The 15866-nt window shown below is 45.6% G+C and overlaps 1 protein-coding gene across 1 annotated transcript in view; it reads left to right on the top strand.

Annotated features, from left to right (window-relative positions):
• The window catches only part of casz1 (castor zinc finger 1), a 383715-nt gene extending 370771 nt beyond the window's left edge, over positions 1 to 12944 (top strand). The window contains exon 24 of the mRNA XM_041206599.1: positions 6508 to 12944. Within this exon, the coding sequence (XP_041062533.1) occupies positions 6508 to 7544 (1037 nt within the window). The 3' untranslated portion in view covers positions 7545 to 12944. The remainder of the gene's footprint in view (positions 1 to 6507) is intronic.
• Positions 12945 to 15866: the final 2922 nt, after the last annotated feature.

Genomic DNA, 15866 nt, shown 5'->3' with positions numbered 1-15866 from the left:
AAAGAAATCCTACAGAAATAAAATTAAAACCAAGTCAACTATTCTAATAAATTTGTAAAATGTACGCACTAACTAAAAGTGAATTTGACTTGTATTTTGGTGTTTTTGGAAGTTGCAAAACAGATCAAAGACCCTGAGTTTCGAACTAATCGCAAACCAACATCTTTCATAAAGTCCTAACTTTCACAATCCATTTGTTTCAAAACTTCAATTGATTTAAGATGTGAAGTTGTGCTACGAAAGTGCTTGTACAACCTAAATATCGGTTTTCACCATCAGTTTATGCAGTGATGTGCCAAGTGGTGTACGATGGTGGTGTAGGCAGACGTTGTAGCTCACCCTCAGTCTACATGGGCTAGTGTGCACAGCAGCTGTTTTTGGAACTCAAACTCTTGCCATTTTAGGGATTTTATTTGAACCAGTTGAATTCCTTCCACCGTCTGTCACGGCTGTGCGAATACCTTGAAATCTTCCCTTTCATTAAGATAACTAAACCCAGGTCATTTTTGGATCAGTTATGAAATTCTACATGCTACAAGTTTATCAGAGTTTTAGTAAGTAATGGGCTTTATATTCTCTCTTTGCTGAGCTGATTAATGGATTAATATTAATAATTAGAATAGGTACTTTCAGATCAATATTAAACATGTCCAGGTAATATTTACTTTCTAACAACATGCCACCTTTATTTATTATTACTTTCTTACTAGAATTGACAAATCTTGGCCCCATTACTGGGGTAGCGGGCTGGAACAAGAGTTTTACTCCTCATCGGATTTGTGATTCGTGTAGCTAGGAATGACGCAGTGCTGACACTGGGTGACAGAAGTGGAAATTGATTCCCATGTCTGCTCAGCCTTACCTGACAAATTGTGTCCCCCTCTTCCTAAAAATGACCACTAACACTCAGTGGTGCTCTTTGCTCCAGGGACTTAAAATCTAATCTGACCCTTCAGGACCTGCCCACCGCTCTGTTAGATGCAAAAGACCCCATGACGCCACTCAAAGCAGAGCGAGCGAGTCCTCTTAGTCTTAGTCAATATTTATCATTAAACCATCACTGCCAAAGCAGATGACCTAATCGTTTTCCCATGGCATTTTGTGAGATCCTCCTGTGCGCAAATTGGTTTTACTGCATCACAACAGTGACGACACATCAAAACGTACTTCATTGGCTACCAAGCCAATGGATGCTATAAAAATGCGGGCTTTTCTTTCCGAATTTCAGGGCCAGGGTCCTCCTGATCCCCCACCATAACTTAACTGGAAGCTGAGAAGCCTCGGAGAAATGTTGTCCACCGTAATTTCTGCCATTTCTCCAGGAGTTCTGCCGATCTCCAACTGGGAATTCCGGTGAATTCCACCAGAACCACTGCAGGGGACACACCAGATGTTTCCTGGGAAGATGATTCTTTGAGATAACAGGAGGAGGGGGGGGGGGGTGGGAGCAGGATCAGTCCCTTCCAAATGGGCATTGGATAAATATTTGAAAAGCGAATATCTGCAGGGCTCTGAGGAAAGAGCAGGGGGCGCGGGACTAATTGAATAGCCTTAGCAAAGAGCCGGAGCAGACACGATGGGCCGAATGGCCTCCTATAATGATTTTATATGATCATCAAGATCTCTTTGCATCGGAATTGAGAAATGAGGGAAATAAACAGTCAGATGGCTGCACTGGCTGAGTGTTTGAAATTAAAGGAAAAGGCTTCAGCTCCCGAAATGCAGCAGTCTTAGTTTTCGGCCGAGGCTGAGAATTAAAGTCGCTGCAACATCCAGTGGATTAGAGGGAACGTGTGGCCTGGAACAACCAACAAAACAGGGAAGCAGCTTTCATAGCGGCTGCTTCACTAAAGCCGTCTTTGCCTCACAATCTTCGCTGAAAGTTAGCGCGAAGCTTTGTTTGTTTATGTCTGGTGCTCACTATTCATTCTTGACGACAGCTGGTGTTGACATGTGTAACATTAGGGACATCAGTCCTCCTCAGGTAACAATGAGGGCGTGTTGTCAACATTTCCAGCACCTCTGGGGCTTCAGTGCATTCTCATTCCTTCTCCCTTTTTTTTTAAACAATACTTGTTGAAGCTAACAGCTGGCTCCATTAACTAAATAAACACTCAAACTTCCCCATTGCGCCTGAATTCATGCTACCGTGTTTATTAGTTGTTCTATGAACCGTGGCATTGAAAAAGACAATTGCCGTGACAGTTTTCAGGGCTTCTTTTAGAACTATGTAGAATTGTACAGTGTAAAATGAGGCTATTTGGCCGATCTTGCCTGTGTCAGCTCTTTGAAAGAGCTGTCTAATTTGTTCCACTCTCTCCCCTTCTCTTTCCCTATAGCCCTCCAAATTTCTCCCTTTCAAATATATATCCATTCCCCTTTTGACAATTGCTTCCACTGCCCTCTTAGGCTATGGATTCCAGATCATAAATGTTTCTCCAATTTACTTTAGTAGAGATTTATAAAGTGGTGAGTAAAGTGTAAAGGGTCTAATAACTTAGACAGCAGTGTATAAGCACGTGGCTAATTGTTTTTTCTCCCAATCGTATTTTTATTCCCTCCTATCGCTTCTCTCTGTTCTCCAGCAATATTGGTATAGCTGATGGTACTGGACAAACAATGCAGAAGTTGCAAAGTCATAAAAATAAAAACAGAAAATGCTGGAAATACTCAGCAGGTTTCGCAACATCTGTGCAGAGCGAAACAGAGTTAATGCTTCAGTGCAGTGACCTTTCATCAAATATAAATCATGTTCTATCACAAGAATTATGAAATTAAATTCAATTTTTAAAAAAAAAATCTAATAACTGAAGGGCTGGTTTCAGAAATAAATGATCATGAAAGAAATTGTGTTCTCTTAGCACCTTTAAGGCTCCAGCAAGTCCCAAAGTGCTTTATAGCCAATGAAGTATTTTGAGGTGTAGTCACTGTTGTGGGGATGAAAGCTGCAGAATTGCCCTAATGTCAAGGAAGAGACTCTACCTCTCCTGTCAGGTCTCCAGGTATCTCTGCTCTGTACGGACTGGTCAATTCTTAATGGTCTCTGAATTGACTTAGCATGTCACAGAGATGTAAAAGGAATTTCATTTACATAGCGCTTTTACAGCCAATGAAGTATTTCTGTTGGAATGTAAGAAATACAGCAGCCAATTTCCCCACAACAACAGCATTCAGATAAATGACGAGATAGGCGCTTTTACTGATGTTGTTTTGGGGGGGGTGGGGATAAGTGTTGTGTTCAGGACACTGGGGAGAATGTTCCTCTGCTTTTCCATTTACCTGGAAAGGGAGATGAGGCTGTATCTGCTCACAGGCAGATGTAAAACATTTCCTATCAGGACAACTAATGGGAGCAGTAGCAGTGGTTTTGGCTGCTCCCTGTGATTCACCAGGACAACAGACAGCGGGAAGCATTGTCCTTTCAAGCAGCTTCACCTCTTTAGATGTCTGGTTGAGCAAAGTGCCTGGCATGTGGGGTGGTGTCAGCGTGTGGGGTGGTGCCTGGTGTGTGGGGTGGTCTTAGCGTGTGGGGTGGTGCCAGCGTGTGGGGTGGTGCCTGGTGTGTGGGGTAGTCTTAGCGTGTGGGGTGGTGTCTGGTGTGTGGGGTGGTGCCAGCGTGTGGGGTGGTGTCTGGTGTGTGGGGTGGTGACAGTATGTGGGATGGTGTCTGGTGTGTGGGTTGGTGTCTGGTGTGTGGGGTGGTGTCTGGTGTGTGGGATGGTGTCTGGTGTGTGGGGTAGTGTCAGTGGATGGTGTCTGGTGTGAGGGGTGGTGTCTGGTGTGTGGGGTGGTGTCTGTGTGTGGGGTGGTGTCTGTGTGTGGGGTGGTGCCTGGTGTGAGGGGTGGTGTCTGGTGTGTGGGGTGGTGTCTGTGTGTGGGGTGGTGTCAGCGTGAGGGGTGGTGTCTGGTGTGAGGGGTGGTGTCTGGTGTGTGGGGTGGTGTCTGTGTGTGGGGTGGTGTCTGGTGTGAGGGGTGGTGTCTGTGTGTGGGGTGGTGTCTGGTGTGTGGGGTGGTGTCAGTGTGTGGGGTGGTGTCTGGTGTGTGGGGTGGTGTCAGTGTGTGGGGTGGTGTCTGGTGTGAGGGGTGGTGTCTGTGTGTGGGGTGGTGTCTGGTGTGTGGGGTGGTGTCAGTGTGTGGGGTGGTGTCTGGTGTGTGGGGTGGTGTCAGTGTGTGGGGTGGTGTCTGGTGTGAGGGGTGGTGTCTGTGTGTGGGGTGGTGTCTGGTGTGTGGGGTGGTGTCAGTGTGTGGGGTGGTGTCTGGTGTGAGGGGTGGTGTCTGTGTGTGGGGTGGTGTCTGGTGTGTGGGGTGGTGTCTGTGTGTGGGGTGGTGTCTGGTGTGTGGGGTGGTGTCTGTGTGTGGGGTGGTGTCTGGTGTGTGGGGTGGTGTCAGTGTGTGGGGTGGTGTCTGGTGTGTGGGGTGGTGTCTGGTGTGAGGGGTGGTGTCTGGTGTGTGGGGTGGTGCCTGGTGTGTGGGGTGGTGTCAGCGTGTGGGGTGGTGTCTGGTGTGTGGGGTGGTGTCAGTGTGTGGGGTGGTGTCTGTGTGTGGGGTGGTGTCAGCGTGTGGGGTGGTGTCTGGTGTGTGGGGTGGTGTCTGGTGTGAGGGGTGGTGTCTGTGTGTGGGGTGGTGTCAGCGTGTGGGGTGGTGTCTGGTGTGAGGGGTGGTGTCTGTGTGTGGGGTGGTGTCGGTGTGAGGGGTGGTGTCTGTGTGTGGGGTGGTGTCTGTGTGTGGGGTGGTGTCTGGTGTGTGGGGTGGTGTCTGTGTGTGTGGTGGTGTCAGCGTGTGGGGTGGTGTCGGCGTGTGGGGTGGTGTCGGCGTGTGGGGTGGTGTCGGTGTGTGGGGTGGTGTCGGCGTGTGGGGTGGTGTCGGTGTGTGGGGTGGTGTCAGTGTGTGGGGTGGTGTCTGGTGTGAGGGGTGGTGTCTGGTGTGTGGGGTGGTGTCTGTGTGTGGGGTGGTGTCGGTGTGTGGGGTGGTGTCTGGTGTGTGGGGTGGTGTCGGTGTGTGGGGTGGTGTCGGTGTGTGGGGTGGTGTCGGTGTGTGGGGTGGTGTCAGCGTGAAGGGTGGTGGCTGGTGTGAGGGGTGGTGCCTGGTGTGTGGGGTGGTGTCGGTGTGTGGGGTGGTGTCGGTGTGTGGGGTGGTGTCAGCGTGAGGGGCGGTGCCTGGTGTGAGGGGTGGTGCCTGGTGTGTGGGGTGGTGTCAGTGTATGGGGTGGTGTCGGTGTGTGGGGTGGTGTCAGTGTGTGGTGTGGTGTCAGTGTGTGGGGTGGTGTCGGTGTGTGGGGTGGTGTCAGTGTGTGGGGTGGTGTCAGTGTATGGGGTGGTGTCGGTGTGAGGGGTGGTGTTGGTGTGAGGGGTGGTGTCGGTGTGTGGGGTGGTGTCAGTGTATGGGGTGGTGTCGGTGTGTGGGGTGGTGTCGGTGTATGGGGTGGTGCCAGTGTGTTGGAGTGTATCTCATCAGTAAGAAGCTTCATCTGTCGGCTTTGAAACAAAATTCCTTGTGGCGTGTGTTTTGGTTTTGAAATATTTATGAAAATTGTAGGGAAATTTTCATTCGTTTGCATTGAAATTGTGTATTAATGTCAACAGCAAAAACAATAATTAGGAGGGGCATTGGGATTGTACTGGGTTTTCCATCTACATCAATGTACAATAGTTATCGAATTTAGATATTTATTTCGAGTTGCTTTTTAAGGTTATTCAGATGTAGGGGGCATTGTAACCCAGCTGGGTCTTGTTCTGAGCCGACAGCACTGGACACGGAACCTTGGCAGGTTAGTTCACTCAACACAACCCTCGCCTCCACACCGCAGGTTCACTGGGCACCTACCCTTCTCTCTTCTGTGCTTGTTGAATGCATTTTCTGGGACAAGTCTGAGCGATCAGTGATGCCCAAGTGAATGACCGTATTCCCAAAAGAGTAGTCTGCTAAACAGGAGGCTGCTAATGGGAAAAAGATTTGTGTCAGTTGTGACGATGTCAGGATATTGTATTATGGGCTCTCGCTAAGACAGGACATGATTCATAACAACAGATAAATGTCAAGAATGAAGAAACCAGCACGTAGACAGCATCTTTTATTGGCCTCCCAAAGTGCTTCCAAAGATAGGCCTGGCTCATTGTCTCATCCTCTCTTTTTCCCAGTAACGATAACTCTTTACTTACACCTGTCGCCTTACCAAGTAGACAATTGCAACATCATTGACAGACGCATAATCCAGTCGGCTGGACAGTGAGAATATATAGGGTTAGCGTGAAGACCAGCATAGATAAGTTGGGCTGAATGGCCTATTTCTGTGCTGTTCAATTCTATATTCAATCCAGTATAATTTGGGCCATTTTTTTCAATGTCGTCAACTCATTGTGTAGTGTCCCTACTGATGTTTCTGGGAGAAAGAGACGTTTGCATTACTAACTTTAGTGTACTCATCATACCCTCCAATGTGCCCGACCCCAGTTAAAACCAGACTGTGGGAGTGTGACCACTTGATGTTTTTTGTTTCTTTGTTTCCAGGGAACACGATTTCACTTCCAACCGCTTCTGGTGCAAAGAAAAGGTTCTGGATCATCGAAGACATGTCCCCCTTTGGAAAGCGACGAAAGACAGCCTCTTCCCGGAAGATGCTGGACGAAGGAATGATGCTCGAGGGCTTCAAACGCTACGACCTCTACGAAGACTGCAAAGATGCTTCTTGCCAGTTCTCACTGAAGGTCACCCACTACCACTGCACCCGGGAGAATTGCGGTTATAAGTTCTGCGGGCGTACCCACATGTACAAGCACGCCCAGCACCACGACCGGGTGGACAACCTGGTTCTCGATGACTTCAAGCGTTTTAAGTCCTCCCTGCGGTGCTACTTTGCGGACTGTCAGTTTTCTGGAAACAGCACTCACTTCCACTGTCTCCGCTGTGGCTTCCGCTGCACTGACAGCACCAAGGTGACTGCCCATCGAAAGCACCACGGCAAGCAAGATGTGATCAGCGCTGCCGGGTTCTGCCAGTTCAGCTCGAGTGTGGACTGCGAGGTCCCTGACTGTAAATACAAGCTGAAATGCTCCCATTTCCACTGCATCTACCCTGACTGTAAACACACCGTGGTGGGGATGTCTCAGATGGACTCTCACAAGCGCAAGCACGAGAAACTGGAGCGTGGCGAGATGACCTCCGTCTCACCCCCCCGGGAAGTCATGCACAGCACAAGCGCCACGACGGAGTATGATTCCCAAGGATCCTCCCTCAACCTGGACGGGTCCCTAAACCTCAGCACCAACGTGGATGGTTCGCTGTTCTTCCTCAGAAACGCTGCTGGGATCGGATTGAACGATTCATTGGATCTGAGCGCAAAGCCCCACGAGGCCATCTCTGTCTCTGGGATGGCTCAGGAGGAGGTCGCTGCAATGTCTGGCGATGCTGAAGACGATAACGATATGACGCAGGATGAAGAGCTGAATGAAGACGATGACGATCTCAACACGGACTCTGACAGCACCCATGGCACGATGCCCGAGAACGTGGACATAAGTGAAAAAGATGACGCAACAGGGCTGTAGCTGTGGACAGCCGCCTCCTCCCCCCACCCCCTTTCCCATATAAAGAATCTGTTCTCTATATACTTGTTTAAATTATCTGGGATGACAATTTTCCTTAATAAAAAAAGTGTAGTAGAATTAACCACAAAAACTCCACAGGCGCTATCGTGTTTAAGGGGCCTGAGTGTAAGGTAGCCTTGGTGCTCCAGACAGACCCAGCTCTGCAATAGAGAGTTTCTCAGCTTCCTCTATCCACAGCGATGCTTCCAGACCAGTTGATGATGACGGGACTGTGCCCTAAACAAATACAAGAATCACGAATATAGATGAACAAAACGATTGGCTTCAGATGGTATGCGAAGAGGAGATAGCAGCAGTAGGAAGAGTTTGTTCCCTGAAAGATGTTTACAACCCGACCAACATAATTAAACCCTTTTAATATGCAGGAAAAACTAAAATCTATAATCCGACGTTTCTGGAGTTGGGACATCATGTAATATTTGGGTGTTACCTTTGCTACCGAAAACTCCTTGGTTGCGTGTGTGCATGTCTGCTAGATTTTATTGTTTTCATTTTTGGAATTTTTAAAAAAACACCAGTATATGATACGGAGAATCCTAAGCAGTTTTGAGCTGTAGTGTACATTATGGTATGGCAGAGTGTGCAAGCGAGAACTTACAAAGGCAGTTTTAAGTCGCCACTTTCTGTAGTCAGCCCCACTATCACTTCTAGAACCAAACCGTGGGAGATGAGAAGACTTTAAAGATAAAGACGTGTAAAATGGATTTCCTATTGGTAAATCTCAAAGCGTTTTAGATGAGTGCAGATTGACAAATGTTTATCGTATGAAGTTTCATTTCTGCTCTTCCATTAATTTATTTTGTTTTGAAGATTTTACTCTTGTTTTCTCTCTCTCTCTCTCTCTCTCTCTCCCAAGAACTTTCTCACTCTGGAGTTGGGTCGTATCATCCCAAAATCACTCGCTACTGCCATCAGGCTTCTTCCATTCCATTCTTTTTTTGTTGCTCTTTAAGCTGTTCCACAATGATCTTTCTTTTACAATTGTGAAGAAGCAACGTGGCTTCTAAAAAGTTTCTCCACTTCTCTTTTTGTTTTCTAGATAGACTGAGAACATTTCAAGTAAGATTATTTTTTTTATATTTAAAGCAGAAATCAATATGGCTATTTTGGATACTTTGGGGCCCAACATTGGTGACATTGGTTGCAAATCATTTGCCATCACATTGAATCTAACTCTTCACCCTTTTGAGGCTTAAAGCTGTGGTATCTGTTTAAAGGTGTGCATTTGAGTTTCTGCTTAACGAGTTTCTGATCAAAGATTGACTTTTCTCTCTGTGTTTAAGATTATTTTAAAAGCAGAGCCTTTGTATCTTTAAAATTGAATATAGTATATTACAAATTGATAGCAATTACAGGAAACGAATGACAAGTCATATTGTTGCGTAATTCATATTTGCTCATGGACTGCAGCGGCACCACCACCTTCTCAAGGGCAGTTAGGGATGGGCAATAAATGCTGGCCCAGCCAGCGAGGCTCACAATCCCGGGAACGAATGAGAACATTTTTTTCAATGCAAAGCAAGGGAAAAGCGAGCTTGATAGTCTTTTCTGTCTGCCAGTTTCACTGGAGAAATGTAGTTACCCTGTTCCATCCAAATTAGCAACCAAGTTAATGGGATACCGTGTTCAAAGATGTTTGGCTTACACTAGATGCTTTTGTCCTGGAATCATACAACACAGGACAAGCCCATTTAGTCTTTCGTGCCTGTCTTTGGCTATCCAATTAGTCCCCCTCCCCCCACCCTCTCCCTAAAGCCCCAGCAATTTTTACCCTTGAATTGAAGCCAGTCTGCGGAGGGTCATATCCATGCGTCTACTCTCTTGCTTCTCCGATGCAGATGGGGAACCAGTCTCTGTATTTTCTGGGGTTCACTTCCAATCAGGAGCCTGAGAGACTGTAAATAAGCGTGAACCGTTACCTGCATTTTATATGACTAAAAGCAGCTCCCCGATCTTGCTGTCACACTTGTGTGGGTGGGTCTACCACACTGACAGAAGAAAGAAGCTCGTTTCTATAATAGCATTCAGCCGATTCAGGAGAACATCCTTGTCTGCAGTTGGCTGCTCCTAAATTCTGTAACCATACCTTTGAAAGTTCCTTGCTGCCCCTTCACCAGCCTCTTGATTTCTCCGGATGCTTGCTCTGCTAATTGTATAGATTTGCAGTCCAGACACAGCACACACTTCAGCAGCAGATTAATGACACCTATTTCCACCTTTACTGAAAGCTAAGGCATTAATTGCTCAGCTAAAGGGGTCAGTTTAACACCTCATTAGTCACTAACTAGTGGAGTTTAGCCAGTGTAAATGTCTATAAAATTCTGTTATTGTAAATATACCAACTCCTTTCCAAATAAATTAGTTTTAGTGTTTAGTCCTAAGTATAGGCTCTGGACAAGATCAATTCTAAACTTGCAATGTCTTCAATCTTTTCAAGTACAGCTACAATTGGCCATATTGTTCAGAAACAATGCAGCATTGGGGAAGCATTGTTTATTCAGAGCATCCTGATGTACTTTGACTCAATAAATTTCAGTTTGGTAAAGTCACTTGGAGTAAAAAGGGGATATTGTATAGATTAGCACCCTAAACTTAAGGGAATACTGCAGCCTTGAGCCTCAAAAGTGTATCAAGTTATTGGTGTTAACAAACTCCTGCAGTTAGGAAAGAATTGTCTGGCCACTCAGTGCAAAGGCATCATGTCACTTGTACAGTTAACACAGTAGTCTGGTGTTAGTTACTAGAGAGGAGAGGGGCTAACCGCACACACTGCTCAGGAAACTGCAGACCCAGAGATCCCCAAGTATCTCGGCTCCTGCCCTTCCTTGTCTTATTTCCCTTGGTTGAGGGATCTATAACCAGGGGGAACAGATTTATGTTAGGAAGTAAGAGGGATTCAAGGGTAAATGATCTTACCCAGAGGGCAGTGGGGGCTGGAGCTCACTGCCTGAAAAAGTGGTAGAGGAGAAGCCCTTATAACATTTTAAAAAGTACTTGGACATGCACTTGACGTGTCATAGCTTGCACACAATAGATCAAGAGCCAGAAAGTTGAAGTAGGCTGGATGGCTCCATGTCAGCCAGTGTGGACATGATGGGCCAAATGGTCTCCTTCCATGCTGTACATTTCCCTGATCTACAAGCTGCCCTTCAACACCATCCAAAGACGTTGGGACAGTTTCCACATGGACACTAACAGCTCCCAGCCCTGCCTGTGTGAAGTCCAGCCACGGATTAGCCACAATTTTCTCCAGTTGAACACGGGCAAGACCAAAAGGATATGGGGAGCGAGCGGGAAGGCGGAGTTGAAGCCAAGGATCAGCCATGGGCCAAATGGTCTACTCCTGCTCTTATTCCTTATGTTCTGGTCAAAGGCATTTCCCCCAATTGCAGACTCTGTTCTCTCAGCTCCAAGTCCATCCTCTCTTGTGGCCAGTGTTGAATGACACTGTTCATGGCCTTGGGCCCTATTCAATCCCAAGCTGAACGTCTGACCCAATCTCCATTTCGCCCCCTGCCTCAGCCCAGCTGCTGCTGAGACACTTTCATTGCCTTTGTCGTCTCTGGATTCCATTATTCCAATGCTGCCGAGGCCTGTCTCCAACCTTCCACAAACTTTAACTCATGCAAAACCTTGATGCCTGGATTGTAACCTGCCTCGTGTCCCACTCACCATTCAGCTTGACCACTGTTGACTCTCCATCGCCTCCTGACAAGTGCTACTTAAAATTCTGACCCCCCACCACCCCTCCCCACCATCCCCAGCCCCCACCTAGTGTTTAAATCACTTCCTCCCAAACATTTTCCCGGAGTGATCCCACTTTAATGCCTCAGATTTTGTGTGATCCCAGAGTGAAAATTTGGGCAGGAACGAGAGCTCTTGAGTGTGGGGGTGGCAGGGCTGGTGTAGGCTTTAGTTGTTGAGCAGGGGTGTGGAGGGACTGGAGTGTTAGGGGAGGTGATGAAAAGGCAGGTTAAAAAAAGACACCTACCTATTCACAGGCTTTTTTATGCAGCAGTAACCGGGCCACAGAGAGCAGTCCATGAAGCCACGCCCAGAAACAAACCAAAAAAAACAAAGGCAAGGATTTGAAGGGACCTCATAGCTGTCAGAAATCAGTCTGAGCTCCGTAGCTGCAGCGGAACTCACAACCCAAAATCTCATCTCGCGACCCCACTGGGGAGTCATGACCCACAGGTTTGGGAAGCCCTGCTTCAAATCGCTTCATGAACTTGGTAACCTCCACACCTGCAGCCCATCCCAGGACACTCCAGTCCACTGACTCTGGCCTTGTGTGTAGTCCCCACCCCACCCCCCCCACCCCACCCTTCACTTTCAGCTTTGGTGGCTCTGCCTTCAGTCACCAAAGTACTGAACTCCCCCAATTCCCAGCCATCACCCTGGCACATTGCCTAGCCCAAACGTCGATGGCAAACTGGAGGAAGACGTCACACAGGAATCCTGCATAAAAGCAGAGTCGGCAAAGTAGAAATTTTTTGAAAGGCAAGGTAGTCAAAACAGGCCAGTTACAAACTGGTCCATTCAGGGTTGGAGATGCAATGTGAAGTATTCTCGTGTTGGAACAGTCAAATTTGAATGGTCTTTGACTGAACCATCACAGTGACTAAATATATAACATCACTGTGTGAATCGTTATAGAGAGTAAGTTTTTAAATTGAGAGTAAAAGTTAAAAAATCACCACAAATAGCAAAAGTTGTGTTGGAGACTGTGACATCAATTGAGGATGATCAAGGTAATAAGTGTTTTTCCTGCAAAACCTATTTACAGAACAATTGCAATCGTGCACAGAAATAAAATATTGCAGATGTTGGAAATCTGAAATGAAAATGGAACATGCTGCAGATACTCAGGAGGCCAGACAGTGTCTGTGCAGAGAGAAATAATACCACCTTTCACCCTATCGCAGACCCTTTTTGTTCCTACCCCCACTCCTCTTACCCTGCCTCTGTACTTGCTCTTACCCCACTCCTCTTACCCTGCCTCTGTACTTGCTCTTACCCCACTCCTCTTACCCTGCCTCTGTACTTGTTCTTACCCCACTCCGCTTACCCTGCCTCTGTACTTGCTCTTACCCCACTCTTCTTACCCTGCCTCTGTACTTGCTCTTACCCCACTCCTCTTACCCTGCCTCTGTACTTGCTCTTACTCCACTCCTCTTACCCTGTCTCTGTACTTGCTCTTACCCCACTCCTCTTACCCTGCCTCTGTACTTGCTCTTACTCCACTCCTCTTACCCTGCCTCTGTACTTGCTCTTACCCCACTCCTCTTACCCTGCCTCTGTACTTGCTCTTACTCCACTGCTCTTACCCTGCCTCTGTACTTGCTCTTACTCCACTGCTCTTACCCTGCCTCTGTACTTGCTCTTACTCCACTGCTCTTACCCTGCCTCTGTACTTGCTCTTACTCCACTGCTCTTACCCTGCCTCTGTACTTGCTCTTACTCCACTCTTCTTACCCTGCCTCTGTACTTGCTCTTACTCCACTGCTCTTACCCTGCCTCTGTACTTGCTCTTACCCCACTCCTCTTACCCTGCCTCTGTACTTGCTCTTACTCTACTCCTCTTACCCTGCCTCTGTACTTGCTTAAAACCGGTCCCATCTCTAACTTCTTCCAGTATTGGTGAAGGATCATCGACCTGAATTATTAACTCTGTTTCTTTCTCTACAGAAGCCGTCAGACCTGCTGAGTATTTCCAGCGTTTTCTGTTTCTTTAAAAGCAATCTTATGACAGGCGAGTTCCCATTCTGATTTTGACCTTCTGGAGATTCTGTCTCTCACCCTCAAATATTTAAGAAGTAATACTTATAAGTAACAGCAAAGTTTTTTTAAAATGGAAAGTTCAGTAGACAAAGCTGGCAGATATTTTTCACAGTGTCCCTGTTCTGCCATAGCTACACTTTGTGCAAATACTTGGGGTTTTGTAGAAGCAATTCATGTCTCTTAAAAGGGCAATGTCTAACATTATGGTACATGTTTCTACACCTCATTGGATGAAGCATTACAGACGAGTGTTGAAAATAATGGGTGTGCTAACCTGCTCTTTTTGTCTTTTGTAACATATATATAAGTTTGCACTAATTTAGTTTTACATTAAAAATGACAGTTGTGGACCCTACCAGTTAATGGAAAATGAGAATGCGGACTAATTTGCCAAGTCTTAAAGCAGCAGTAGCCCCCCCCCTTCTAAGTTGATAATGGGGCAAACGTTCCCTACTCTCTCAATTTCTATGTTTATTTAATGGTGAAAAATTTGCTTTAAAAATGTTAGCAAGATACCGTTGTAGTGAACTATTTAAGGGCTACAGCACACACAAAGTTAGTCAGTGTCAAGTATAAAATCCTTCAAAGTGCATCATGAAAAGGGACTACTATGGCTTTAAGAATGAATTAACCTTTCCCTGGGCCCAACTGTAACTCTAGCATTAACCCTTTGAGGACAGCAGTCTATTCTTTTCAACATCAAACCCTGAAGCAAAGCCAGATTACAAAACTCCATTCTAGTCACAGTGTATTAGATAGACATACCCTGTGCGTGTGTGTGTGTGTGTGTGAGTGTGTGTGTCCTAAGCTTCTCACTCTTATCGTGCTTTGTAAGAACTGGCATTATTGTCCATTATTTTGTTTCGCACAAACATCACATTGACAGGATATGATATGTATTTAAAGTTGCTGCTGGATAGCCCTTGCCCCCTTCCAAAACAAGCCCACCAGTTCTCAAAGGGTTAAAGGCTCATGAATAATAAAATCATATGTCATATTTGAAGGAATTCTTTTTTAAAAAAAAAATTGATTCTGGAATAGCCCGTAGTTTTCTTTTGTGTGCAATTCCTTTAGCGTTGACAGTGTAACACAGCTCTTGAACAGTAAGGCATAGACTGTTAGCACTGACAGAGTGTGGTTCAGGTTTAACTTGAATTTTGTAGAACGTGAATTAACTTAGGTCTATGAATATTAATTGCTAGTTAATTTAATACCGTTATCCCTCAGTTTTATTTTGTGTGTTCTTTATATTTTGCTGCCTATCAGATAGTGGTTTCTATTTAAACGTCAGACACGAGGCAAGCAATATTAATTCTGTTTATTTTTTATTTTCTGGTTCCATATGTACTTTGAAAAGGAAAAAAAAAGACCTGTAAATTGCTTAGAGCTGGGAAGCAGGTTATGCACTTGGATTAACTTGGCATGTATGATTTTATTTTAACACACAGAAAGCATGTTGAAGTCCAAAGCTGTTAAGTTTATTTCTCCTTTTCCTCTCCTGTGTTGTTTTGAAAAAACGGGTAACACATCTGTAGATGTTTGCCAGACGGCATTGTGTAGATAGTCTACCAGAACACAAAGAGAAAAGAAAATAATAATTATGTACAACCAGACAGAAACAACCTCCAAATCTTTGAAATAGTCAAGCTGCTGAAGCAAATGATCATTTTACTGTTAATTTAACTAAAACTGGATTGATCTCTTGGAGATGAAAAAAAAAGGAAAGATTACAATGTAGCAAAAAGAGAATTCTAGCCTTTGTAATATATATATTGCACACTAGGATAAGAAGCCATCTCTAGATCATATGGATTTTGTGTAATTTTTTTTCTCTGTGGGGAGAACTTGATCCACTTACAATGTACATGGCTCTATACATGGAGACAACAACTTTTTTTATATGGTTTGGAAAAAATGTTCTCCAATACTTGAATATGACCCCTCGGCACCTATGTTATTGATAACTGAATATTTTTCCACTTGAATCTAGTGCTGTTAGAAATTTAATATATGTGTTTTATTTATTTGATTGGTTTTGCATGACTGATGCAAGGGTTTGAGATTTTCACTCAATAAAAACTGGAAAAAAAAAATAGCAACCGTTGTCCCTGTTTGTTCAACTTGCTTTCTATGATTGCCTTTAACATTGAAGGATGACTTTGCACAGAGTAGGAACATAAGGTTTAAAGAGAGCAGAAGAATTGGATGCCTTGCCAAAGGTGGATGACTCTTGGTGAGAGAGATGGGTTCAAAAGAGAGCCCTAAAGGAGGTGAAGAGATTTAGGGAGAGTGCGGGGTCTGGGCAGCTGAAAGCACCCAATGGTGGGACAAAAGGAGGGGGATGTGCAAAAAGATGGTGGTTAGAAGAATGTAGGAAGTTAAGGAGATTTGGGTGTGGCCACGTACTCAATAATAAGGATTTTTAAATTTTGGCCAATATACAGGAGGCCCCAAGATCAGTTGAGATGAAGATGGTGC

The sequence above is a fragment of the Carcharodon carcharias genome, chromosome 15 (genome assembly GCF_017639515.1).
Source record: "Carcharodon carcharias isolate sCarCar2 chromosome 15, sCarCar2.pri, whole genome shotgun sequence".
NCBI lineage: Eukaryota > Metazoa > Chordata > Chondrichthyes > Lamniformes > Lamnidae > Carcharodon > Carcharodon carcharias.
Note: the sequence above shows the minus strand (reverse complement) of the source record. Positions and strands in the feature narration are given on the sequence as shown.